Genomic DNA, 25,706 nt, shown 5'->3' with positions numbered 1-25,706 from the left:
ATTGAGATACTACAGCCCAGACCCTCCAGTGGTTTAAGCCCCACATGCTCCATTGGAGTTACAGATGCTTATTTCCACGAGTGGAGAACGTGATTCTGGCTTCTCACAGATATAAAATAAAGCTACGGTAGCCCTTGATTTAAATTAAATTAAATAACTGCATATGGCATCAGCACACAACTTGAAATGTGCTTCTGCTGTTAAGAAAATAGCAAGCACACCAGTGGTTGATTAAATTATTTATCTTGAACTAAAAAAGAAGTGATAATATTACTATTAAACCCCCTAGGGACAGCATAACATCCTTCTCATTGCATTTCTGAGTCTGAGAAAGTCACTTGCATGTGTACAGTGCTATATATCCTCTCCAGCCGGCAGCGAAGGTTTGTGCTCCTGGTGGTTCCCATGTTCAGATGCATCCGAGCTTCCTGCAGCTGACTCTGGTGGTGGTGGTTTGTAGAGTAAACAGGCAATGAGGAAGAAGGTTGTCCCAAGCACCTGCAGCATGAAGACACCCCATTACACTCTGCTCCCCATCAGCCCAGGTGCCTAAACCTCATTTGGAATTAGATTTGCTGACCAGGCTTTGTGGAGGAGATGATGCTCAAGGTCAGCCTGGGCAGCAGAACAGCACACAAGGCTAGAGGGAGTGAAAATCAGAATGCAGCAAGCCCCATATCAATGGGGCAGTGGGAATCTGGGAAGCTGTTCTGCCTCACACAGACATAGAAGGCACAGTGCTGCATGGACAACACTGCCTGAGCCATTTGCTGAAGGCTTTTGAAAGCCTCTTTATCACAGCAACTGCTAACACTGCTACCTAGGGCAAGTGCTTGTTTGGGAGCAGTTAAAATAAGGGGTTTCAGCTAATAAACAAGAAACAGAGAGCTAAGCTGTGATTGGGGAATGGTTATTTACAGCCTGCTCACAGTGCCATCCCTCACTCTCCCTAACACGCTACAGTTATATATTTTACTCCATTTCTAGCAAAAAATCACTTTGGTAACTGTTGTGAGAAGAGGGCATATTTCATGTGGTGCAATGGAAGCTGTAAGCCTAGAAAGTAATGGGAATTTGAGAGAATGATGGTGCCTGGAGCACAATTACCTGGCAAGAAGCAAATAGAGCTTTTGCCTTCCCTGAGAACATTTCTTGTGTGAAGGGGAAAAGAGCAGGACAACCCAGTTCTGTCAAACCCTCTCCCAGAGCAATTGGGATCTCAGGGCCCAGAGACCTGCTTGCTCTATCAGAAAGGGAAGTTAAGAGGCAGCAGCATCACCTTGTAGACCAGTCCAGCGATGAGGGTGTATCGGCTCATGGCTGAGTTCTGGTAAACGTAGCAAGACCCTTGCTCACCGCACTGGTCCTGCCAGAGCAGGCAGGATTTATCGATCATGGACCCAAAGGCGATGGGGCCAGGGATGCCTCCTGTGGGAAGAGAGAGTGGATCTTCAGATTAGGCAGCACCAACACACCAGCCTGGCAAGATGAAAAGTGCTTGCAGAAAACCATCAGGCTCTGCTACTACTGTGATTAAGCAAACTCATCCTGCAATGTCTAGAGCCACCAGGTATCCAAAACATGCTGAGTTTCAAGACCTGAGAGTCCAATGGGACCATCCCAAACTCCGTGTCACACAAGAGCCAAAAGACAACACAGGAGCTTCAGTGCCTCTGCTCCTTTTATCTGAAAGTAAGGGTATGTTGCCAGGACATTGCTCCTTTACCCCATCTGTGGCATGTTACAGAGCTCTTAATTCAGTTTGCAATCACATACAAAGGGAATGAGGTTTTTCTGAATGACAGCAAACAATAGGAAGCATCCTTCTTTCAACAGTGCACATCCCAATTGGTTTTTACAACCCAATGGGTTTTATTCTTAGATAACATCTGGGCACATGGTCCACAAAGCCAACAAACCACCCTGATGCACAGATTCACTCTGCTCCATACCTAGTGTTCGTACTACGATCCATTGGATCCCAAGTGCAAATGATCTTTGCCTGTCAGAGACACACCTGGGGAACAAAAGGAGACTGTTTAAACATGCTGCCAAGCTGCATGGTACCTCCCAGTGACACCATGGACCAGGATCCAGCACTCTTGGTACCTCCATCCCTTCTGGAAATAGAGGTTCACCCCAGCACAATGTCCCCCTGCACTGCCATAAACTGGGATAGACGTGTGTGTCCCATGTCAGAGAACAGAGCTGACAGTTTGGTCTTCCAGCTAGACATGGAAGGGAATTAGTCCTGATGTCTCCAGCCAGTAACAAGGTGGTTTCCATCACATCTGCCCCATGAATAAGCAGAGAGTGATATTGGGGCTTCTTACAGTGCTGGTAGAGGATGTGGTGACCCTGTGCTTACCGCAGAGTGGCTGTCAGGGCAGGAATGCTGCTCAGGAAGGTGAAGAGGATCACCACAAACATGAACAGCAGCAGCAGGGACCTTTTTGCACAGGAGGAGGTGCATTTCCCTGCCTCTGCATCACCAGGGCCGGGCAGGAGGGTTTTGTCAATGCAGCTACACTCGTGGTAGACCTGGGAAAACAGGTTATTTCATAGGATAAATTAGCTCTCCCACTTCTGCAGAGCCAACCACATCACTCTGAAGATGCTGTGCCACCACCCTGTTAACACAGTGCTCTCAGACATACCTTCTTGCCATTCCTGAGGTTTTTGGATACTTCTTTGCACCCAGCATGGCAGGGAGAGTAATACATAATGTCATCACTCCCGCAGACAGGGCTGTAGGTCTCCCGTAGACAGCCACAATCAGCATTGCAGGCTGCTGTCAGGTTTAGGTGGCCACTGGGCAAAGCACTAAGGGAAATAGAGGAGCAGTCAGTGGGAAGACACCAAACAGCATTTCCCAAGATGAAATAGGTAGAGTAAGAGAAGAAGAATGGACAGTAGGAGATGCAGTGGATACCCAAGTAGCCTGAAGCCAGGCGCAGGAAGGGTTATATCTAACCTGATTTTAACCATGAACAGGAATCATGCCCTCCAGTTGTCTCTTTCCCACAGCTACCAAAGGAGTTTAAGTGACCAGCTCATAGGGAGACAACTTCTATTCAGAGAGGAGATTCCCACTTTTGTTCCTGCCTATCCCATTGGATAGACATTGGGGACCCTGTGACAGCAACTGAGGAGTGGAGCATCTCACACTGTGGCACTGCTCATATCCCCTCCCTCACTAAAGAGGGAGCCTCTTCCATGAACTCCTACTAGATGCAAAAACTGGGACATCTGTATTCTGCATCTCACCCTTAGTATCTGCCCATAAGACTGATTAGACATCCCCTTCCATCCACCTTCACACAGGACTACCACCAGCACCATGTATTTGGAATGACCCTTCTGTTCTGGCCCCGCAGCACAAGGCAGAGGGGAGGGTTGTTATTACCTTCCTTCATACGTCTGGGTTACTCCTGCCATCGGCATGTTCGGGCAGTGAATAAAGAAAATGAATATAGCCAGGAGACTCGACACCGTGCAAAGTAAACACAACTTGATGATTCCTGAACAGCGGAGTTTGAACTTATTCACAAGGAATCCTCCCAGGAATGTGCCTCCCCCTCCAGCTGGCACAACCAGATAACCTGGAGAAAACCCACAAGGAAGTTTGGAAATGTCAGCAAGGAGTCTTCAAGTCTGAATAGATCAGCTCCAGTGTGTCTGCATGAGAATAACCCCTTGGATGCTGCTTGGCTTTTGGTGGGAGTTCAGCAGGCTTTTGCTACAGTACGTGGTCCTCTGTAACAACGCAGGTAATGTGGCATGAGCCTGATAAGGCAGCTTTTCCTATGCAGAGATCTTAAAACAGACTCTGTGAGAAGCACATCGTTAAGTATTGATGCTTGTTGGGCACCACTTCCTCAGTCCATGATACAGAAACCAAGGATTTTCCTATTTGCAGGATGCTGATGAGATATGTGCCCCAATTCAGACACCCCCCATTAAAGGAAACATCTAGTTAATATTTGCTGGTAATGCACTAGAAGGAACAGACTACAATTATTTTGCCTTCCTCTAGAGGGTAACAGATGGCTACAGAAACAACACATTTCTTCCTGATGTCAGTAGATACAGCTTTGAAAATGCACTTGGTACAGATGTGCTGGTGGGAAACGACCCTATCTAATAGCTGAAGATGATAGCTGCCCTGTAAATGAACTGCAAAGTGTGTTTGTCTCCATTCTGCATGATCTACAGTGCTCTTGTATTTGTTGGCAAAATGAGAAAGCAGTGCAAAAAGGGGTTTCCTTACCGAAAAAGGTAGCAGCTTCAGAGGCACTTAAACTAAACTGAGACTCCAGGAACTTGGGTCCAAATGTGGACATCCCAGCAATGAGGGTGGCTTCAGTTGCTCCTGCTAAGCAGAGGAAGATGAAGGTGGGGTTCTTCAGAAGCAGCAGCACTGACCTGGGAAGGAAAAATGTACCAGAATTGAATCACTGTGGCTTGTTTTGATTTCAGGTCTGTTCCTTATCTTCAAGTCAGAAGGACTACATATATGATACGGCAGCATCCTACCATGCTGTATCTCTTTGAAAGGAAACAAAGCAGCACAAAGTTGGAGTTTGAACTTCTCCACTTACACTTAGAGTCCTACCAGTCAAGGAAGGATGCTGAGGATAGCCCCACCTCTCCCTATACACTGGCGCAGACTAGGATGCTGCTGCTTTCTGGAGAATGTCTCTATTCCTAAATGAGGCAATAACTGAAAGAACACTACTATTCACTAAATCTCAATCATTTATAGGTTTATTAGTCCCTGATGGCAGTTATCCTGGGACTCCCGACTCAACCCAGAGCAGGGAACAAAGCTGCATTACATCCTCATATATGTACTACGTACACGCTACTCATGTCCTCATGAGTGCTAACCATGGATGTTTTGCAGCTCAGGGGAAATACCAAGCAAGCCTTTCTATATGGAAGAAACACCTCCAAAACACCTTATATCCCACTGGAAAACAAAAACCAATCCTCACTCAGTGTAAGCACAGATTTACTTTAAAAATTTAATGTATCTGCTGAATAAACACATCTTATTTTTGACCCACTGGGATTTAGAAGAGTGCCCTGGATATGCCTGAAAAAAATGCCATGTGTCATTTATATGCAGGAAGATGATCCCACAACAATTCCATCTCCAAGATGCAGAAAGGCCCTCAGGCACATGGGATGGTCTCAATTACCCCTCACTATCTCAGATATTGGACCAAGAGGGTTGACATTGCTTTGCAGGGGGTGTTTTGTAATGAGCTTGAAGTTCTGCTGCATAACTTTCCCCAAGTGTAGCCCCGACCAGTACCACTGATCATCCCATTGCTGAGAGGGGCACAAACCCCTTATTCTGTACTGATGGCAGTGACAGACAGGGGTGCTGTGGGATGCTCACTGAATTGAAAGGCACAGTTATTTACCACCAACTGATTTGGAGGAAATATGAAATCAGAGAGAACCCAACTGTAGTACAACTGTGAGACGTGCTGAGGCTCAGCATCATATTTATGCAACATTACCCACAAAAAGGGGAGAATTTCATTATACTAAAAGAGCAAAGAAGTTGAAAGACTGAAATACAACCCATTCTTACACTTGATTACAGGGGGCTTTATAGGAACCATCATCTAGCTGTTGGGATTAGCTTAATTTACCAAACTATTTTCCAGCAATGATCTTTTTGATTGTGCTTTATTTGGAAGCACAAAGCTTAATCCCTTCGCAGGAAAATGCTTGGAAGCCTTGTGGCTGATGTAGAAAAAGGTATAATGCCTTCATTTTGTACTTCAAGAGAAAAAGAGAGGAGTTCCCCACTTTGTGCCTGCAGGCAGGAAAATGCAGAGGAACTCCTTTCAGCACCAAGAGTAAAGATTTACTCACATAATCCAATCTGTAGACAAATGACATAGTTCTGAGGAGCTACAGCACATAAAACATTACCAAAGTCAACACAGACCTTTTCACTGCTATCAATAGGATTTTAAACACGCGCACAAACCACCTAACTCTTGAATAGTCTTGACTGTCCTCAGTTTCTGCAGCCAAAAGGATTTCAGAAGGCTCTGCATTGCCAAGAGAAGAGTCCCCCCATCTATAAAGATCTGATCCTGCAAGTCTTGACTGATATGGGCACACAGAGGTTACTCTTGCCTTGTGTAGCAGACGTGCTGAGTAGGTTGGGACCACCTGAGCCACATCCTCTGAGAAACCCTTGCACGTCCAGGACACCCCAGATGTAACAGAGCATGACCACAGGCTAACAATTCATTAATGGTAGATATTTATAGAGCTTTAGAGCACACAAATGGGGGCTTTTCCCAGTGCAAAATAACACCTACTGTCACCACCACCAATGGAACAGAGGGCAGCACATACAGGAATGTAAACCAGCTGCCTTCACACTGCACAGACACTGCCATAGATCCATGAGACAAACCAAAGCCTCACTCTGCCACCTAATCTAAGAGGGATGAGGGAAACACTGACCCCAGCTTCTTGTGGTGAAGATCAGGGCTTGACAGACCAGTGAGGGACCCTCAGACTGAAACCTGTAGCTCACTAGGACAAAGCCTCCTCTTCCTGGCACAGCTCTATGTGTCTTATGCTTGAATCCTTCTGCATTCACAAGAGGGGTTATATCTCAAAAGCAATCATATGGAACCAGAGAAAGGAAAACGCTATTTTATCAGGCCTCTTCAACCCAAGAATTAAGACAGAAGTCTCTTCAGGGCAGAGAATTAAGTTGTATGGACTGCATTCCTGTAAGCTCTTGCTCTTAGGCAGCATTGTGAATACAGCAATTCATTAAACTCATTGAGAAAGGACCTGATGGCATGGAAGAGTATTTTGTTTTGTCAGTATTTGTGCTTATCTTTGAGACTTGCTGTCTGTGCTGTGAGAAAGTGTGCAGCATCCAATCTCATACTAAAACAAAAGCAACAGTGTCCTTTGGCCTTGTTTTCCAGTATGGTCAACGTGTCCCTAAGAGCTGCATGCACAGATGTGATCTCTTTAATGCAAGCTTCCAGAAGAGCAAGCCTTTAAGGCACTTCCCTTTTATTAATCAAAACCAGGGAACATGAAAGTCTGCTGGGTTTTCGCTTTCAAACAAAAGCCACACTAAGGTCTGGACTGATCTGAATTGTTTGATATGAGTTGCCCACCTTTAGGTATTTATTCCTCCAGAACAAGGGGTGAAAGAAGATGCACCCAGAGAACTGACTCTGTACCTGCTGTCGGACAGCCTGCACTGAGAAACAGTAGGAGCTTTGCTCCAGATACACAAGCCTCAACCACTGAATTTCATCCCTCTCTGCCGTGCTGTTTGTGTTGGTTTTAGTCATAACCTTATCATTATTTAAATGCAGGTTTTGAATTTCATTTCCGTGTGGAGAATAAGCCACGACCTCGGAAAATGGCTCCCAGTCAAGAATGCCATTTAATAACATATTGAAATCTGTTCAATGTTATATTCTGCATAAAACTGCTTTAACCCCTGGTAAACTTCCTATGAAGTTTCCAAGAATTTCAGGCCAACGTGAGTAGCTGCATTGACACAACACAGATCGACTGCTGCTGAACACTCCCATCCTGAGCACCTGCTTCCATCCTCCTCTGCCAGCACAAAGGCAAATACCACAAACTAAAGCTCCCAAGTAATTGCTGGCAGCAGCACAGGCTTTGGCAACACTTGAGTGTTTGCCTTTGCATGGGGCAGCCGTCACACATGGATGCAAACTCCTCCCTAAGAACAGTACTGGGAGAAATACAAGAGGGGAAAATCCCTTTATTGACTGCAAGCTCCAAAAGGAATTGATACCCAGATCTCTCTGCATCATCCACAGCTTGCCCACCAGCTAAACCAAAGCAGCATCCATTTAAATACAGCTCAACACACAACAAAAAATCATAAAAGATTTCAAAGATCCATAGCCACTGTTCCCAGGTGGAAAGACCATTTTCTATTTTGGCCATTGCTTTGTTCCCACCTAGGATCCCCTTAAACCATTTCCTGCCAAACCTCCTTTGGCACAAGGATGCTTGCCCATGCCGCAGAGCAAGAAGAGGCCCTGTGGTTAAGAATGCTGCTGTGTCACTGCTTTGCAAGAGATAAGAAGTAGTAACACATAAAGGTGGCTGGAAGATGCAAAGGCAAAAGGGGGGAAAAAATAATCTAAGAATAAAAGAAAAAGGGAACTGAAGGCTACAGTGCAGAATATCTTGTTCCCTGGATCTGGAATGGGGATGTAAGGGGGTTGTTTTCTCATTAAAAGGGAAAACCATGCATATAACATGAGCAAAAGTAGAACAAAGGAAGAAAAGGCCTGAGGGGAGAGGGAGGAGATGTTGGACAACACCCAAGGAGGCCAAACACAAGCCAACAGGTAGAAATAATGCTGGTGTGGAAAGGGAGGGAGGCAGCAATGTCTGTGCATCTCTTTTCAGCTACAGGCTTACACCAAGCCACCCTTAGTAAAATAGTGCATTGCATATTCTTGAGTGCCATAGTTCAGTGTGAGGTGTCCCTGCCCATGGCATGGGATTTGGAACTAGATGACCTTAAGGTCTTTTCCAACCCTAACTATTCTGTGATTCTATGATATGACTGCAGGTGGATCTTCACAGGGACAGGAACAGTCACTTGTCCCCTGCTCTCCCAAGCGATCCCTAGCACAATGTCTAGTTCAGCTCATTTGCCAAGAGCCCCCACCCACTGATGGGACCAGGCACTTCACAATCTCCTCTTCAAGGAAGCATCAACATTAGGTTTGAAGATGGACAAAACCTTCCAGCTAGCATCACAGAAAGTGAGCTCAGTTTGGGCCCACAGCTCTCACCGCTGGATAGGGCTCCCTGACCCTCAGGTGTGGGGTGGCTTTCTCACCGAGGCAGATCTTTAACTGTTTTCCCAAAGTCCGGATCCGATGCTTTTTTGTGGCTCCCATCCTTTAGCTGATGAGCCTCTGACACCCTCATAACAGTATAACGTTGGGATCCTGAAAATGAGAGGCAAAGAACAAGAAGCATGTGAGACATGGGATGCAGATGCTGCCGAAGTGGTGTGTTTGCAGCAGGAAGATGCAACACAACATCCACCCTCAGCCAATGGCTGCAAGGGAGGAATGGAGAAAGAGGCAGCTGGAAACCCATGTAGGAATTACTGTTTAAACACTGGAAGCTCTTCCCCTACCCCTGTGTCCCCATCTACACATGTGCATAAGGCTACAAGCCCCAAGGTGAGCATGAGTACTATGCAGCCCCAGTTCCCTCAAGCCCTGGTCGGTGCTCCATACCTGGGAGGCGGTGGGGATAGCCCAGGATGGGGATGGAGATGAGGAGGGAGGCTGCTCCAGCCCCAAGGAAGCCAATCCACCATGCCCCAACCCACAGCGTGTTCTCTGGGGTGATGTCAATTCTGTAAGAAACAAAGCCAAAAGGACACAAGGGAGAGAGGCTGTGGTCTAAAACGGAGCAGGACAGCTCGGTGTGCCATGCACTGGAGCTGGCAGGGGATGGGGGGAACAGACAGGGTGGATATCAGTGATGGAAACCAAGCTCCAGCCTCTCCCCTGGCAATGCTACATCCACCACCCTTCCTGCCTTAGCAGAGAACACAGCACTGAACAAGCCTGGGAAATGACATCATTTAATTCTCCTTCAATCTCTGCCTTGCACATTCACCTCTCCCCATCACATTTGCACTTTGGGGGTTGCTGCAATCCTTGTGCCACCCCCAGGACCACCCTTTGCAAGAAAACTGGTAAAAATAACCCATTCCTTCCCCAGAAAACCCTCTCCCCAATTGGAATCCATTCATTTGCCACAGAGCCTGTAAAGGAAATAAGATTAAATTACAGATAGTAAGAAGCAAGGAGGGACTTGGCACCCTGGCTGGGTGACCGGGAGGACGAGCAGCACTGCTGGTAGTGTTGCCTCATTAGGGAACTCATTCAAGAAGTTCACCTGCTGCTCATAGCCCCATTAGCACAGGCAGTGCAGCGTGAGGAAGGATTGAAGCTGACAGGTTTGTCAGCAGTCATCTTCCAGAAGCAGCACTGATGCAAGCCACCCATCCAGCCTCACCCCCCCTGCAGAAACAATGCTGAAGAGCACGGGAACATTGCCACCCAGCCACCAGGTCATTTCTCCAGATCCTTATTGTTGTTTCACCCCAAAGGAAGCACAGTATAAAGGGAAAGGAACAAGATTGTTTTTTAACAACTTACTCTCTGCCAATTTCAGTATAAATATTTAGAAACATTCCTCCTACCAGATAACCCGCTGCAGGCCCAAGGATTGCAGCAGTGTAGAAAACAGCTGAAAGGGAAAACAAGCCATGTAAGACAAACAGCAGCCTTTCAGCCAGGGATGCTGCTGGTGCCCAGCATCCCCCTGCCCCATTGCAGCAGCCCCATTCCCTCCTGGATGCGGGATGCTCAGCCTCCAACTGCCTCACAGCCTTATTCCTAAGCCACTGAGGAACAAAGCCAGGCAGTTTTAACAAGTTCTCATCTCACATTTATGTCCCAAGGAAACTTCTGCATCCAGCGTGGGAATTCCTATAATATGGGGCAGGCAAAATCGGTGCAATGGGATATAACAGGAATGTAGCTGACCCCGCTGCCACATCCTGACTGCCATCATGATGAGCAGCAGCATGGGCTCCGCAGTGACAATACAAGATGTCTATGTTAAATACAGCACCACTGGCACATTCTGGTTTGCTGCCATGGAAAGATCATCCACTTGCTGAGGACCTTGTGATTGCCCAGAGAAGCTGTGGCTGCCTCATCCCTGGCAGTGTTCAAGGCCAGGTTGGACACAGGGGCTTGGAGCAGCTGCTCCAGTGGAAGGGGTCCCTGCCTGTGGTAAGGGGTTGGAACTGGAGGAGCTTTAAGGTCCCTTCCATCCCAAACCATTCTATGGTTATCTCCTCCTATCCCTTCTGATACAGCAGCATGAGCAGACTGCTAAATCCTGAAACTGCTTAAAAGTCATCTCTTTTAGCAATTCCCTAGGTAGGACTGTAAGCATTTGGTAATTGCTAAGTGATCAGCAACACAGAGCAGTGAACTGAGCCTCTTCTCTTGGCTGTGCTTTGCACCAGCAGCATGTGAGCAGCACAGTGACCATCCCCACTGTACTGCCCCATTGCATAGATCATGTATGGCTTTCACTATTAATTGCCAGAGATGCTAATGCCATGCACACCAGAGGGCTCTCCCCAGCTGGTTGAATGCCAGAAGCAGGAGGCACCTCCTGATCTACAGGGAGTGAAAATATCCCATTGCACTTGCAGTTCCTGCCTGTAACTAAGCAGAACATGCTCAGCAGCTGCCACTTCCCTCTGACTGCCCCTTTGCCTGTTATTGGGAACAAAAGATGAGGAATGCTCCTCACTGTTTGGTGCCAAGGCAGCTGGACCAGCTCTCTCACCACCCATCCCATGCATTAGAGCTGTCGCTGCAGCTCCACTCACCAATGTACACAGGGGAGTAGTTAGTCTTGACATTTTCATCTAAATAGGTGACACCAAGCGTGTAGAGCGGCGTGGCTCCCATCCCATGCAGGAACTGTCCCAGCATGAACATGAACCTGTAGCTGGAGAGGCTGGAGGCAGCCTGGGCACAGGGCAGGCTTTGGTTCCCCCCGCAGATGCCAACCTCTACAGCCGAACGTGCCTCATATGGTCCTGTGGTGAAGTGGGGTAAGGCAAAGAGCAGGGAGCCCAAGCCCATGACCAGCACGCCCCAGCCCAACCATCGTGGTTTGTGGCCATTGCCCCCAAAGTAGCTGACGAAGGTCAAGCAGACGCATGCAGCTATGTCGTAGGAGCTGGCAATCAGACCGCTCTGGTAACTGCGGAGGTCGAAGCGTCGCTCAATGGAGGTGATGACCGTGTTGATGAAGCCGTTCACTGTCATGCCTTGCAGGAAGGAGGCCACGCAGAGGAAGAACAAGACACCTTTGGATGTGTTGAAGAGCTGTAAGCACCCCGGGGTGAACCCCCCCCAGCCGCATGCCAAGTCCTCCTGTTCGGTTGACACATACTTAATCCCTTCATGGAATTGGGTCTCTTCCTCTCCAGGGGTGGTGGAGCAGAGGGGTTCAGCACATGAATCAGAGGGGCTGGGCACTCCAGAGGATGCAGTGCCATTGCTCAATGGGGTACCGCAGGCCCGGCTGGCCTCACCAGGAGGAGGATGTGAATGGGAGAAGTCAAGTGTCTGAGTGAAACAAAAGCCATTTTCTCCAGTTGAATTTTGAGGCATTGCCATGAACGGGGACACAGAGTCAAGCGGGAGGTTGAGGCAGGGCTGGAGGCCAGGGTGGTGAGGACCTGCCTGGCTGGGAGATGCAGTTTTCAGCGCTTACATCAGTAGGGAGATGGAAAAGGTCTGAGCCAAGACCATTCTGATCTGTGAAGAGAGAAACTTTACACATCTTTATACAAAACCATGCTCAAACCCTCAAATATTGTCCTTTCTGTATATATAATTATTATATATAATATTTAAATATATATATAATTATTAGCATTTCACCATGTAGTTCAGCTGGATGTGTGCCCCGCACCATGGGATGTGTTAGTACCTCAGGTGTCAGGACATGATCAACGTTAGAGAAAAGAACAAAACATAGAATCATAGAATAGTTAGGATTGGAAAGGACCTCAAGAGCATCCAGTTCCAACCCCCTTGCCATGGGCAGGGACACCTCACACTAAACCATATCACTCAAGGCTTCATCCAACCTGCTCTTGAACACTGCCAAGGATGGAGCATAAACATTCAAAAGCATTAAAGAAAAGCACCTCTAAATGCAGTGTCCCTGCCCACTGAAGCCCCTTACCCCTCCTTTAGAGAAGACCCTGGTTAGACACCAGACCCTCACCACCTCTGTCCTTCTCCTTAGTCCCGCGGAGACCAGAGTGCACAGCTACAGGCTCCCCACTGTTAAAAGTCCTTTGGTCTCCCTTTCCCACTCTGCCAACAATAGTTTATAATTATCCTGAAAAGTTTCCACAGTCAGACTGATTTTATTCCAAGCCCTCAGATCCGTTTACAACTATTCCGTAAAATCCTTTCTATAACTAATTAGACTACATGCCATTTCTGAGGGAGCTGGAGGGCAGAGGCAGCTGACTCTAACCTAATTACCAATGCAGACTGCCTTCTTTCAACCGGTTCATGTGCATCACAGCACCTGACCATGCCAGCAACCAAGAGTAATTTTCCTTAAATGCCTTGGCTGAATATACGCCATATATATATGTATATATGATGACAATAAGGTTGTCTCTTGAACACTGGTCTTACATACGCAACAAATACTAGGCAAGAACTGTTCTATTAGAGAACACCTTCAAAGCATCCTGTATTTCCCAATAGTTTCATGGAATCATGAGATGGTTTGGATTGGAAGGGATCTTAAAACTCATCCAGTTCCAACCCCTGCTGTGGGCAGGGACACCTTCCACTAGAGCAGGTTGCTCCAAGCCCTGTGTCCAACCTGGCCTTGAACACTGCAGGGATGGGGCAGCCACAGCTTCTCTGGGCACCCTGTGCCAGTGTCTGTTCAAGAGACCCTTATAAAAGTGTTCCCCTTGACATGTGAATCAACCTCATCAGCAGGGAATGAGGAAAAACATATTGACATTCACCTGGTAGATAATAGCATGCACGAGCATCGATGTGCTGCCCTGTACCAGCAGTTCTTGCAGGCACAGGAACAGGAGGACACTACTTCTACTTCAGCTGACTGAGTACAGTACAGGATAACTTTGATTGTAAAAGCAAAAACTAACTGCAGGTGTTCAAGTTTTGCTGCAGAGACTGTTGCAATCTTTTGGCACAAAAAGAAAATGCCTTGGATGCAAAGCTGTATTTTCTCACTTTTTCATCCCTCCAATGTTCTTATGACTCTTACGGCTCTAAATCTGTTTCCTCATCTTTGGATGCAATACTGGAAACAATAAATAAGAGTGCTTTAGCACTCTATTAAAGTCAGAAGAGATTATGAGGTACTGGATCAGGCTCTAAGGGGTGGAACTATTTGTGTCCATGTAAATCAAACATGCCTCCTGCACAGGAGCCAGCTGACTTCAGCTGTGTGCTTCCCATACTAAACACAAGTTTGATGTTACATTTGGCTGCACTTGTAAAGAAGGTTGATTGGCTGTGGACTGATTTTGCTGTCACTGATGTCAGCTGATAGAAAAAGCCTATCTCTGTTAGTTAGCTGATGTGACCAAGAGCCAAGGGCTTCCAAACTGACTCACCTTCACACTGGAGGAAACATTCCTACTGCCTCTTTACCAGCACTGGGATATCTCCTTGATACTTCATGAACATATATATTGACATTACATATTGACTTTTTGATATTTTATGAGTCAGGAAAGAGATTACAGGTCCTCATTAAAGTCTTCTTCTTCTTGACGTAGGAGTCTGGGCCACTGGACCCAAGTGACCACATCATCCTCCCCTTCAACTATGGGTACCCGTAGCCCTACTGGCAGCAAACACAGTGTGAAACACATCCAAGCAAGCAACCAGCCTTTCCTCCAAGCAGCAGATGTTTCCCCACACACAGAAGCCTCTCTGCCCCCAAAGCCTACGCCATGGCCATTTCCCAATGGAACTGGGCTAATGACTTGTTCCCAGGTGCCACAGGCAGGAAGCCCATTCCTGCTCTGTGCTGTCTACTGAGCTGCTTTTTATCCCTTGAAGCATTTATAAACTGGCAATGACACATTCACTGGGAATATCAGCCTTCATAGGAGCCATATGCCACTTTAGAGGACAAAATATGATCTTCAGGGAAAAAACAACCCCAACCAACTTTCTAATCATCCTTATTCATCTAAGCCATGCATTTATTGCTTCCCATTCATCACTGGCTTTAATGACTCAGATGGTGATTTCTTGCTTACATTGAATCAGTCCCAAAACCTATTATCTCACAGCTATAGATTTACTCATCTGCCTGCAAGATTTTGACTCTTTTTCAGCTGTACAGCTGGCTCCAGATTGCCAACATCACCAAGCCAACACAACAGAAGCAGCAAGGCAATGAAAGCACATGATTTGTATTCCACAGTGAAATCTGTAAAGACTCCCCCCACCCACCTTAATATTTACCACTAAATCAATAGTAAAACTTACAAGGTTTTCATCAGGTGATTGTTTAAAAACTCACAGGAACAATTAAAAGCATTTTGTGTCTCTGCCAAAGACTGTGATTAAATTAATGTTCCAAATTAACTCATTACTGACGTGCAAAATAATCCTATTTGCTGAAGCATGCTCAATAATAGTTAATCTTCCCTTTCATTCTATGGGTTCTGACTTTTATTGTTGTAAATAACATCTATTCATAAGCTGTGCTTTCCATAGCGGAGCACAGTTTACGGTTTACGACCAGACTTAATCATTTCTTCAATTCTATGGCATACACAGAGATACTTGCTAAGGAGCAGGGACAGGGGATTTAAAATGATCAGACAATGTACTGCAAACCAGGGAAGTGCAGCCCCAGGGGATGCTCAGTGGCTGCTCTGGTCTCAGTTATTCTCCTTGACATGAGAGTGAGACTGACCTTCCCAAGTAGATACTTTGGGAAAGTCCACATCCAAGTACCAAGCTCATGTCACTCCAGAAAGAGACAAATTCATCTGGGTTTGTACATTAATTTCTCTTGATAACACATACTGAATTTTTCTCAGGTATTCTGGCTTCAGAGGATTATCAGTGCTAATTCTGTCATGGCTGATAAACGCCATATGGATCAAGTGTAATCCACTCGTCGCTTTAGGAACAAGGAAGCCTCCCAGAAGTGAGATAAATCATGTCCTAGTCCTGTGAAGGGGGTTTGTACTCAAGGCACTGGCTCAGTCAAAAAGAGATTAAAGCAAGCAAGGAAGGATGGGGTTGTTCATCTGCAAGACTGAATTGTTTTCCTGGCAACTGAAGAACTTTACCCACCTCTCTTGAAGAATGAGCCTTGCATCTTTTAGCATGCTTTTAAAAAGCATCCCTGTGGTTCAGCAATACAGAGGATGCTGCTGTTGCCAGGAGCAGCACCAGGACCAGCCCAGATCCACTCATAAGCAATTCCTACAGGAACAGCATCATCCTGCACACATGGAAACATTTCAGGAATGAGAAACACACCCAAAGAGCAGCCAGCAGACCCTACACCCAATGCCGTGCACCCCATCAGTGCTGCAAGGACAGCTTAAGTGCAGGGGAGGAGGTACCCAGCAGAGGATGGAGACAGGAATACCCCCATATCGCAGATTGTTTTCACATGATTAGTTCCACCAGTGTCTTTTGCATGGCAGAGAGCAGTAGAAACTGGCTTTAAACTATCACATGAGCAAGAACACACTTATAATTATATAAATTCCAAATAGCAAAGCTTAGCACTCTCAAATCCTTTGTGTTTTTTTCCAAGCACTTTCCATTTGCTGGTGAATTAATGCAATAATATGCAAGAAATCAGGAAGGTGGCTTGGATAATTTTCAATTAACTGCTTGAAAATGCTTTGAAGATAAATCTAGCCAGATTTTCTGAGCTTACTTATTTGTTCCAGCTTATCTGTTCGAATACAACTGGCTGGAGCTGCCTTAGAATATCTTTAAAAACCTGCAGTACCAATGCACAAAGCAGATTTAATTCGGCCACTAGACTTTGCCATAGCAAAGATTAACCAGACAAAAGGTTCTTTTATGCTATAATAACTAACTCTTTCTCCCTAAAGTCACTCTTGCTTCAATATCTTTTTCCTACCCACAAGTTTCATCAATGATGAGAAGGTTTTCATGCTGGCCATGGAGCTGGGTGTCTTCATGGGTCTTCAAACACAGATACACCACCAGTATATTATCAAGGGCTGGCTCTGCCCATAGCATGCCACTGTTTTCCATCATTTGGATTCTTTTAAAGTCATTTAAGGGTATTAAATATTCAGGATAATGTTTCTGCATGAGGCATTAGTCAGCTTTTCCCAGTGATTACCCATTAGTCTCTATGCTATCCCTTCTTTGGTTCTATGCAGAAGATGCAAATCCAAGCAAACCCTTTACAATATAAGAAATGAAGCAAAATGAGCAAAACCCAAATAATGTGAGACACGACTATGTGCTGCTTCTAAAGATAGAAGCAATAAAGATGCAAAAGAATGCAACATCCTGTGTTACACAATGCAAGGGCCCCGAGTACAGGATAAATGTAATAGGATAACGCTGACATCTGCCATGGTTTACAGAAACTTTCTCTTTTTCATCCTCCTGCTCTGACCACTGTGAAAGTAAAAACAAATAGGGGAAAACAGAGGAAATGATACCATGAAACTGTGGAAGCCACATCACAAAAAAACTGATATGGCACAAACAGTGTAAGGCACTTCTGTTGGAGGTGATGTGTTAATACTACACAGAATTACTGCATCCTCCTCAAACAGAGGGCAACAGTCACTGCTGGAATAGCAAAGCCTTTCCACTGGCTTTTCTCTTACATTACTGCTGGATAACAGCCTTTTCATTGAGATCTCTACACGTATCACACTCTTGCCAGGTATTGGGAATCTATTTTTCACTTGATTATAAGAGCAAAAACAGAAATACACAATCATGCTTGGTGCCAAAACTATATATATCCTAACTTGGGCCACTACCCTCCTTTCTGCAGTCAGCCATTCAAAACCCATGGAGAAATGTGCACATTTGCACAACTGTTTTTCCTTAGAGCACTTGTCATGCCTGTGCTGCTGCAGACCACGAGCAGGGAGCTGCTAGGAATGGGTTTCGAATGAACCCTCACTGTTGAAGAACCATTTCTTCATGGGGACTTAAAGACTTTTTCCTTTCAAATGGATCACACAGATCAAAATCTGGAGAAGAAACACAGATCTTAAATCCCCGATTTCTGCTGCAGCATGGGAAGAAATCCCATGTGAGGCACTACGCAGTGCTGTCAAGGGGAAGAGCTGGCACAGCGCATGGCTTCTATGCTGTCTCTTTTACATGTGGACGAGGGTGGTAGGAGGTCAACATCTAAATTACTCAGTACTTCACTCTTTCCTGAGACAAGATTGATGCCAAACACCTTTTCTCTGTAGCAAGTGGACTTTCTGAGGAAAATCACATACCACAAGGTCATGTTGCTCTACCAGCCAGTGACAGTCCTTAGCTTGAGCTTTCCATGACGAGTTCTCCAGCTCAACCCCGTACTGGTGGGCTGGATACAGAGCTGAAGGGAGCACATTAAAAGAGCCAAGTTTCTTACTCTCTTATGCTTTTAGCTGTCATCAGCATCCTTTGCAATGGCTGTCATCCTCAGTGAGCACAAGAGCCCATGAAATGGGCAGGTGGAAACACTGCATCAAGTGGGAACACAACACACACACTACAGGAAAGGTTCAGATGAGGGAAGAGTATTTTCCACACAAGCCCACTCTTTTCCAGATCAGCAAGTAACAGCTTCCCCAAACAGCCCCCGGAGCACAAGCTCACTGGTGCACACCGCTTAGCCTGGATCTTGTTTAACATTCAGCGATGCTCTCTAATCCTCTTAGGTATTAGTCTTGAGATTCCTGCCAAGCACAGGAACAGCACAGCCTCCCAGGCAGCACTTAAATGAACTCACTGCTTGCAATGGGCCATTTTGCAAAATACAGTAGAACTCCAGCTGTTCTGTTTCGGTTAACCTCAGATTAGCACCTAGGAAGTTACTATGGCATGCAAAACACAAAATTAAATAACCCTGATGTCTACATCTCAGGTGATTCCCTAGGAAGTCATACTGCATTAAGACTGGGATTTGTCTCTCTCAATTATGTGTTTAAAGTTATGTGCCCAATTTGAGTTTGATATTCCTATTGTCTCTCTGTTGCCTGCAGCAAGACCATCCTATTCAGGTTACGGACAGCCCTCGCTCCATAGAATCATAGAATGTTTTGGGTTGTGAGGGATCTTAAAGACCATCTAAGTCCTGACTCCCTGCCATGGGCAGGGACACTTTCCACTGGAGCAGCTGCTCCAAGCCCCTGTGTCCAACCTGGCCTTGAGCACTGCCAGGGATGGGGCAGCCACAGCTTCTCTGGGCACCCTGTGCCAGCGCCTCAGCACCCTCACAGGGAACAGCTTCTGCCTAAGAGCTCAGCTCAGTCTCCCCTCTGGCAGGTTCAAGCCATTCCCCTTGGCCTGTCCCTATAGGCCCTTGTCCAAAGCCCCTTTCCAGGTTCCTTGTCAGCTCCTTTAAGCACTGGGAGCTGCTCTAAGGCCTCCCCAGAGCCTTCTCCTCTCCAGGCAGAATCATCCCAACTCTCTCAGCCTGTCCCTATAGCAGAGGTGCTCCAGCCCTCGACCCTCTCCCATGTCCCCACCATCACTACCTTGTGTACTGCTAAATCCCTCCTTAGTGCAGGTATGACCTGAAGCACGAACAGGCACATAGTCCTATTTCTGTTTGATTAGCAAAACGTATTACTCCGCATTTATTCTGGCTCCATGTTGGCTGAAGCCACGACACAAACAATATTTGATCTAGCACAAAGCCAGATGGCACAGAATTAACCCATTCAGCACAAATCTGAAGTGGAACAACGGGGTTTGGTCAAGATCGGTGCACAGGCTATAAGACTTCTGACTTGGCATTTGCAGCCTCTAAGTTTCCTGACACTAAGTACTCCCCATCCGCCCTCCAAAGATGAGCTACACAAAAGTAACATACTTCATCATATTTCAACCATTTAGAATAAACTCAATGTCAGCGTGCAGTTACTTTGCATTTGAGCATGCAGTACCCTTGATCTTGACACACGGTGGTATATTTGGGGATTTCTTTGAATAGGGCACATCCTTGTTGCATAATTGAGAGGGATGGTAGGTAAATCTTGGCTTCTGAGACTCCAACTGATTCCTTTGAGAGATGCTAATGGAAAAATGCTGAGCAATACTGTTCTGCTTTAACAGGCCTCTCTAAGAAACCCAACTCAGTATGAAACAGCAACCCCATACACACACACATCAATATATATGTGAGCTCTCTGCAAGCACCACATGGTTTGCAAACTGTCCCTTTCCTAGGCTGGAGCATCCTCCATCTGACAACACTCAATCAGGTCAGCAACTCATTCTTACTGCCAGGGAGCAAATTGTTGCCAAATGGCATTTCTTCCTGAGATAAAGGAATAAGCAAGTATATAGTGTTCCTATTGTCAACCCAAAACATCTGCTGGGAGTCAGAGGGGTTTGCTGACTGTGGACCATGCGGAGACGGCTTCTACTTTGTACCCTCCCTTTCCTCCTTCACAAGGAATCACAGCATTAGGCAGTGGCTGTTGGAGGATAGATTTACTTGGACATCTGAAAACTACCATCAAGGGATTCCTGCTTTCACATAGCAGCATAGTGGCATTCCCACTTCTGGCTTGGGAACTGTTTAAGTTTCCTTGGTAAGGAGCCACTCACATCCTAGAGCCCCCGCAAGGTGCAATGGGAAACACAAAGAGCAGGACAACTTTTTGCTTGATCATCAGCTTGACCGAACTCACAAAGGACTCATTTTTGATCAGTGTTCCCTGAGGAATGATGGGCCTAATCCTTCCATTGCAGCTTACCCATCCTGCGTTTGCTCACAGAAGACATTCAAGTGGGGTTTCTGAGATCGCTCACACAAAGTTAGAGGTAGGTCAAAGGAATAAAGATTGGCTGGTTTGTGGTAATAAGGAAGCCCATTTATTGCCTCTTTGGGGGGAAAAAAAGGCAATATTTTAAGCTATTTTATAACAAGAACATCAGAGACAGAAAATCAGTGCACCACAGGCTGGGAATCCACTTTTCACTCCTTTCAGTTCAGTTTCTTCAACAACTTAAAATACTCTTTTCAAGGTTTTGAGCTAAATAAGAGGCAAATATACAACACTAAAGGTATCATGGGTTCATAAGGGTTATTGGAGGACTCCAGAAAGGCTGAGTGTGTTATAACCAAGCCCCACATCCCGGCTTTAAGGATCTAAAGCCTCCATGAAACTGAATCCATTCCAACAATACAAAGATGACCGTAAAGTTGCTTTGAAAGCACTGTGAGGAAATCCCTTTTTGGGGTGGAATTCTTATGCTAACATAAAGCCCCATGGCATCTGCCCGGATTAAGCTGAAGCAGTGCAGGATCAGATCGGTCATGGAGGTAAGACAAGGTAGAGCAGCCTTGCAGCTGCTGCGGGACAAGGACTGAGCTTCTGTTTGCTATGAGGCATTTAAAACAATAGAAAGCTTGAATTCAAGTTTCAAACCCAGTTTTTTGGGCTATGGTAACCTAAAAGGATTGATGCAATTTTCCAAGGAAAGGCTATGAGGGAAAACCTATAAGAAAATCCAAAAGAGCTCATGATCCTTCATGTGTTTTGGGGACTGTGTCATGGGTTGGTATCATTTATCAGAACTCTAGAATCTAAGTGTGGGCTTCTTTCCTCTCTTAATGCTATCTAGAAAAATAAACTCCCATTTCCTAGCACACCCAAACACTTCAATGCACAAATATGAAGCCATAGCTATAAAAATGCCAAAAAGTACTTTTCCTTGGATTTTTTCAGCCAGAACATTGCAAAGTCAGAGTATTCTTTGGAAGAACCCCAAAACGTTTGGCCTTGCTTTCCCAACATGAAACCAACTCCCTAACCCCTCAGACCTCTGAATGATGGTTATACAACACTTCTCAGCGCTGTCTTTCTTGATGGAACCAATCTGAGCTCTGAGAATGCAAATGGCTGAAGATCACCAATGCCATTCAGCAATAAACCTCCATCAGTAGGAATCAAATCCAGTTTTAGTGTAACTATATGTATGTGAGTAGAATAGAACAAGAGATAAAAACTGGACTAATGTCTTCAATGCTCCAAGAATTCCAGAAAGTGCTGGGAAGCCTCAGCACCTTGCTGAATGAGGCAAACAAGAATAAAGAGTATTTCCTACCACCACCATATTACTATTGCTCAAGCTCATTTACAGTAGAGAAGTGGCAGGACATTTTTGACAGCAGCAACATGCTAGAACACCGAACTTAGGGTATTTCAGCCTGAATTGAGATTTAAGGTTAGAATAACATTACTCTGTTAATATTAAACACTTCACTGCCTCACTTCATGCTCTCTGCTGTACTAACAAGAAGCCTGATGCAAAACCTATTAAAGTTAGCAGCCCTGAGTACTTGTCTACAATCACTCATCACAGCTACCGAAGCAGGATAAATGCTTTTGTTTGGGATTCATAAAGCAGACAAAGTCCTTGACCTCTCTCAGAGCATTTCTCCCACAAAGTGTTTGTAGAAACTCTTTGTTCTCAACTCCTCCAGTTCAGCATCACTGCTGGTACGCCGGGAGGTCACTCAAGGGCAAGATGGAACAAAAGTAATTATATCACTGGGGGGGGGTTGCCATAGATTGGTTTGAAAAGGGAAAAGAGAGTGATCCCAGGCTGGGAGCAGCTCTTGCATTTACAGGTCCCACAGCTAGACAGGGCTGGGGTAGCTGGGGAACATTCTGGCCATTGAAATCAAGACCAAAACACCAATGTATTTAACCCAAAACAGCCCGTGCATGGTTAACAACTCCAACAGGTTGCTGTAACATGGTGATCTCTGTTTATTAAGCAGAAAAATCCAAAGGGGGAACCTCTTCCCACCCACCCCAAATCATACTCAGTACCTCACTAACCCACTATCAACAACCCATCAGCTCTGCTAAGTGGTTGCAGAGTCTTCACTGTTGCCTTAATGGGATCCTGCAAGATGCAAATGGCTCAGATTAATCAATTTACAGGCAGCAGCTCAAGGAACCAGGTGAAGAAGACAAGAAACCCAAATGGTAAAGCAGAGTATTTGGTAATCTGGCATATAAGCACCTTCACCTGTAGGTTGTGAACAAGCCCATAGGCAAATGCAGTTTTCTGTGCTTAATACACTCAGTTAAAATAAAGGAAAACTAAACAGTGCTCAGTGATGCTTTTTGGGGTGGTCTGAGCGAAATAAGCTGCATCAAGCAGAGCCATGATTAACTTTTGTGCTAGTTTACTGGATGCAAAGCCCCACATCAGAGGGCAAGGTCCTCCCCAGCCTGCTCCATGATGTAGAGACACACACAAAAAGATTAAATCTGCCTCAAGGAGCTTGCAGTCAGAAATTGTGGGGCACTGAGCAGCTGGATACTGATCTCCATAAGCCAATGGATATTTCTTTTGTTAGTGGCTGATCCCATTTGCCCCTCACCTACAAACCTCTGAGCTCTGTAAGGATTTCTAGTAAGTACTTGCCCAGTAGTTCCTGGTTCTGCTGGTCAGGAACGTCCAACCCCCACAGGAACTGCTGCTTCCAGTCTCATTTGTCATCCTCAGCTTGCACATAATGCTTTTGCCACCATCACTTTATGGGTTTGCCCCACGTGCAGGGTGGATTAAGGCAATACAAGAGGAGTGGCTGTTGCACAGAGCAACAGACAAGGCTGTCACGCCTGGACACGCTCCTCACACCCCAGTACATTAGCAGTGGCAGGGCAGGTGGCTCTGGTCTGTCCCTCATGCTGCTGCTTCAGTTTCTGATCATTTTTGGTACACCGCAAGCTACATCTCTTTGCATATAAATAACTATTTCCCCTCCTCCCCTTTCATTATTTGACTAACCCTCTCTCCCAGCCGTTGCATCCTTTTTCATTCTTCTTGTGTTTAAAGCCTTCCAAGGCATGCTTCTTTCAAGATCTCTTTCCCCTTCAAATACTATCTTAGGGTGTTTTTACAACCAAGTGGCACTATAGAAAGTAAGAGCCCAGAAATCAAAAGAGGAGGTGCTAGACTGGAGTAACACCATGTTTGTAGCATGTTGCCTGATAAAACCAGCCTATAAAATAGCACTAAAACACTAATGCAACAACTCGTGCGATTAACGCCCACTTGTGCCTTTTGAGCTCTCAGAATTGAAAACCATGCTTTTATTATAACAAGGCTTTTGCTTTGTATCATCTGAACAAATAGGTTCATAAAGTAATATAGGTCAGGTGGTGGAAATGCTCCGATTTCAGCCCAGCATGCTGCCTGCCACTTCCTCCTCTAACTTTTGTTACAACCCTCTTGAAACAGAATTGATTTATTAATAACATACTTTTTACTTGCTCTAAGGACCAATTTGTCGTGCCACTTATCTTTATTTCCTCAGCTTTAAGTTATTATTATTATTATTTCCTTAGCTTTTCTTTAGCTATTTTCTCAGCTTTCCTCATTTTCTCCCTTTTCTTTGCATCTTTTTAATTTCCAATAGAAAAGCAAGGTTCTCATAAAAGGAAAGGAAAAAAGAACCCCACCACCAAACCACAATGAATCAGTTGTAACGTGTTTCAGTTACAAGATAACACCAGCTTTAAAACATCACCGGAGGCAGCTCGTAAATGGAAAATCTCAGTGACTTGGGCTATTTTGCTGACTACCCCCCTCCCCCCCCATCCCCATCCCCATCCCCATCCCTTCCCTTGCCGCAGGACAGGATTTTCCCGGACTCCTATCACCGAACCACCGGTCCCACACCACAACCTGCACACCCCAGGCCTGGACCGCTGCCTCCCCCAGCCCCAAGCCCCCCCAGAACCGCCGCTAAACCCCAACCCCAGGTTTTCCATCCCCCGGCGGGGAGCGGCAGATGATCCGCGCCCATCCCCGCCTCCTCGGGGCTCAGCCGCGCCGCTCCCGCAGACACGTGCGGTACCACCCGGTAGCTCCTGCCGTGTGTGTGTCCATGTAGGGTAACGGGATCGGGATCTCCATCACCTCTGTGCCCACCCCGCTCCCTCCATCCCTGCCCCGGTACCTGCTGCCGGAGCCGCAGCTGCCGTCCTGCCGCCACCGCGCTCCCCTGCACCAGCCGCGGGGACAGGCCCCCCGCTCTGACTGACGGGCGTTTTGTCCAATCAGAGGCGGATGCCGACAGCGGCGCAGCCAATAGGGAGAGAGGAACTGAGAGCAGGGCGAAAGTGGGGGCTACGCGGGCGATGCAGGGAGAGAAAGAGGGATGGGAGAGGGACAGATGGAAGGGGGAAAAGATGGGAAGGGAAAGAGGAAGAGCAGGGAGAGCATCCCTCGTTGAGCAGGAAGAAAAGGAGGAAAGGAACAGCAAGGGAAGGGATGACGGAGCAATCGTAAGCGGGATAAGGCGAGGGCAAGGCTTATGGTCAGGTGCATCTAATCAAATCCGCTCAATTTCCTGTCCCGCTGCCCACCTGGGGTCTCACAACCCGCATGGAGGGCTCAGGCAGCCCCATCCCGGAGTATCCCAGCCTTCCTGCATCCCTGAGATAGGCAGGAAGAAATGCTGTGATACATCCCTCCAGCACACCGAGGGGAAAAGTGTGCTGGAAGGAACTGCACCCATGGCTGTTGTGGCAGGGAAATTATTCTTTACCTCCAGTCATTGCACTGAGTTGACCTCGTGTGAAAGGGAGAACAAGCCAGAGAGCAGATGCACGGGTATTATTTTATCTGGGGCATAACTACATCTCTCACAGTGCTGTCTGTATTGGTGCAATAAAGCATCAGGCACTGTCAGCCGGGCACGGCTGGGTTAATGATTGCAGAGGCAGAGCCGAGGGAGTGGTGTGGAAAAGCACCGAACCCCTTGGATTTGCATTAATGTGTTTGGGCCTTTTTTAC

General features: G+C 46.3%; 1 protein-coding gene across 1 annotated transcript; it reads right to left on the bottom strand.

Annotated features, from left to right (window-relative positions):
* Nucleotides 1-227: 227 nt before the first annotated feature.
* Nucleotides 228-24,918, bottom strand: SLCO4A1 (solute carrier organic anion transporter family member 4A1). Its single transcript, XM_005146846.3, has 12 exons — nt 24,868-24,918; nt 11,492-12,431; nt 10,239-10,329; nt 9,306-9,427; nt 8,897-9,008; nt 4,271-4,425; nt 3,407-3,602; nt 2,658-2,823; nt 2,369-2,541; nt 1,953-2,017; nt 1,280-1,428; nt 228-498 (listed from the first exon to the last, which is right to left on the bottom strand). Exons 2-12 carry the CDS (start codon nt 12,288-12,290, stop codon nt 355-357), a joined length of 2,172 nt encoding a protein of 723 aa, XP_005146903.2. The 5' UTR covers nt 12,291-12,431; nt 24,868-24,918; the 3' UTR covers nt 228-354.
* Between the last annotated feature and the right edge of the window lie 788 nt (nt 24,919-25,706).

This window comes from Melopsittacus undulatus, chromosome 10 (genome assembly GCF_012275295.1).
Source record: "Melopsittacus undulatus isolate bMelUnd1 chromosome 10, bMelUnd1.mat.Z, whole genome shotgun sequence".
Classification (NCBI taxonomy): domain Eukaryota; kingdom Metazoa; phylum Chordata; class Aves; order Psittaciformes; family Psittaculidae; genus Melopsittacus; species Melopsittacus undulatus.
This window is presented reverse-complemented; position numbering and strand designations above follow the sequence as displayed.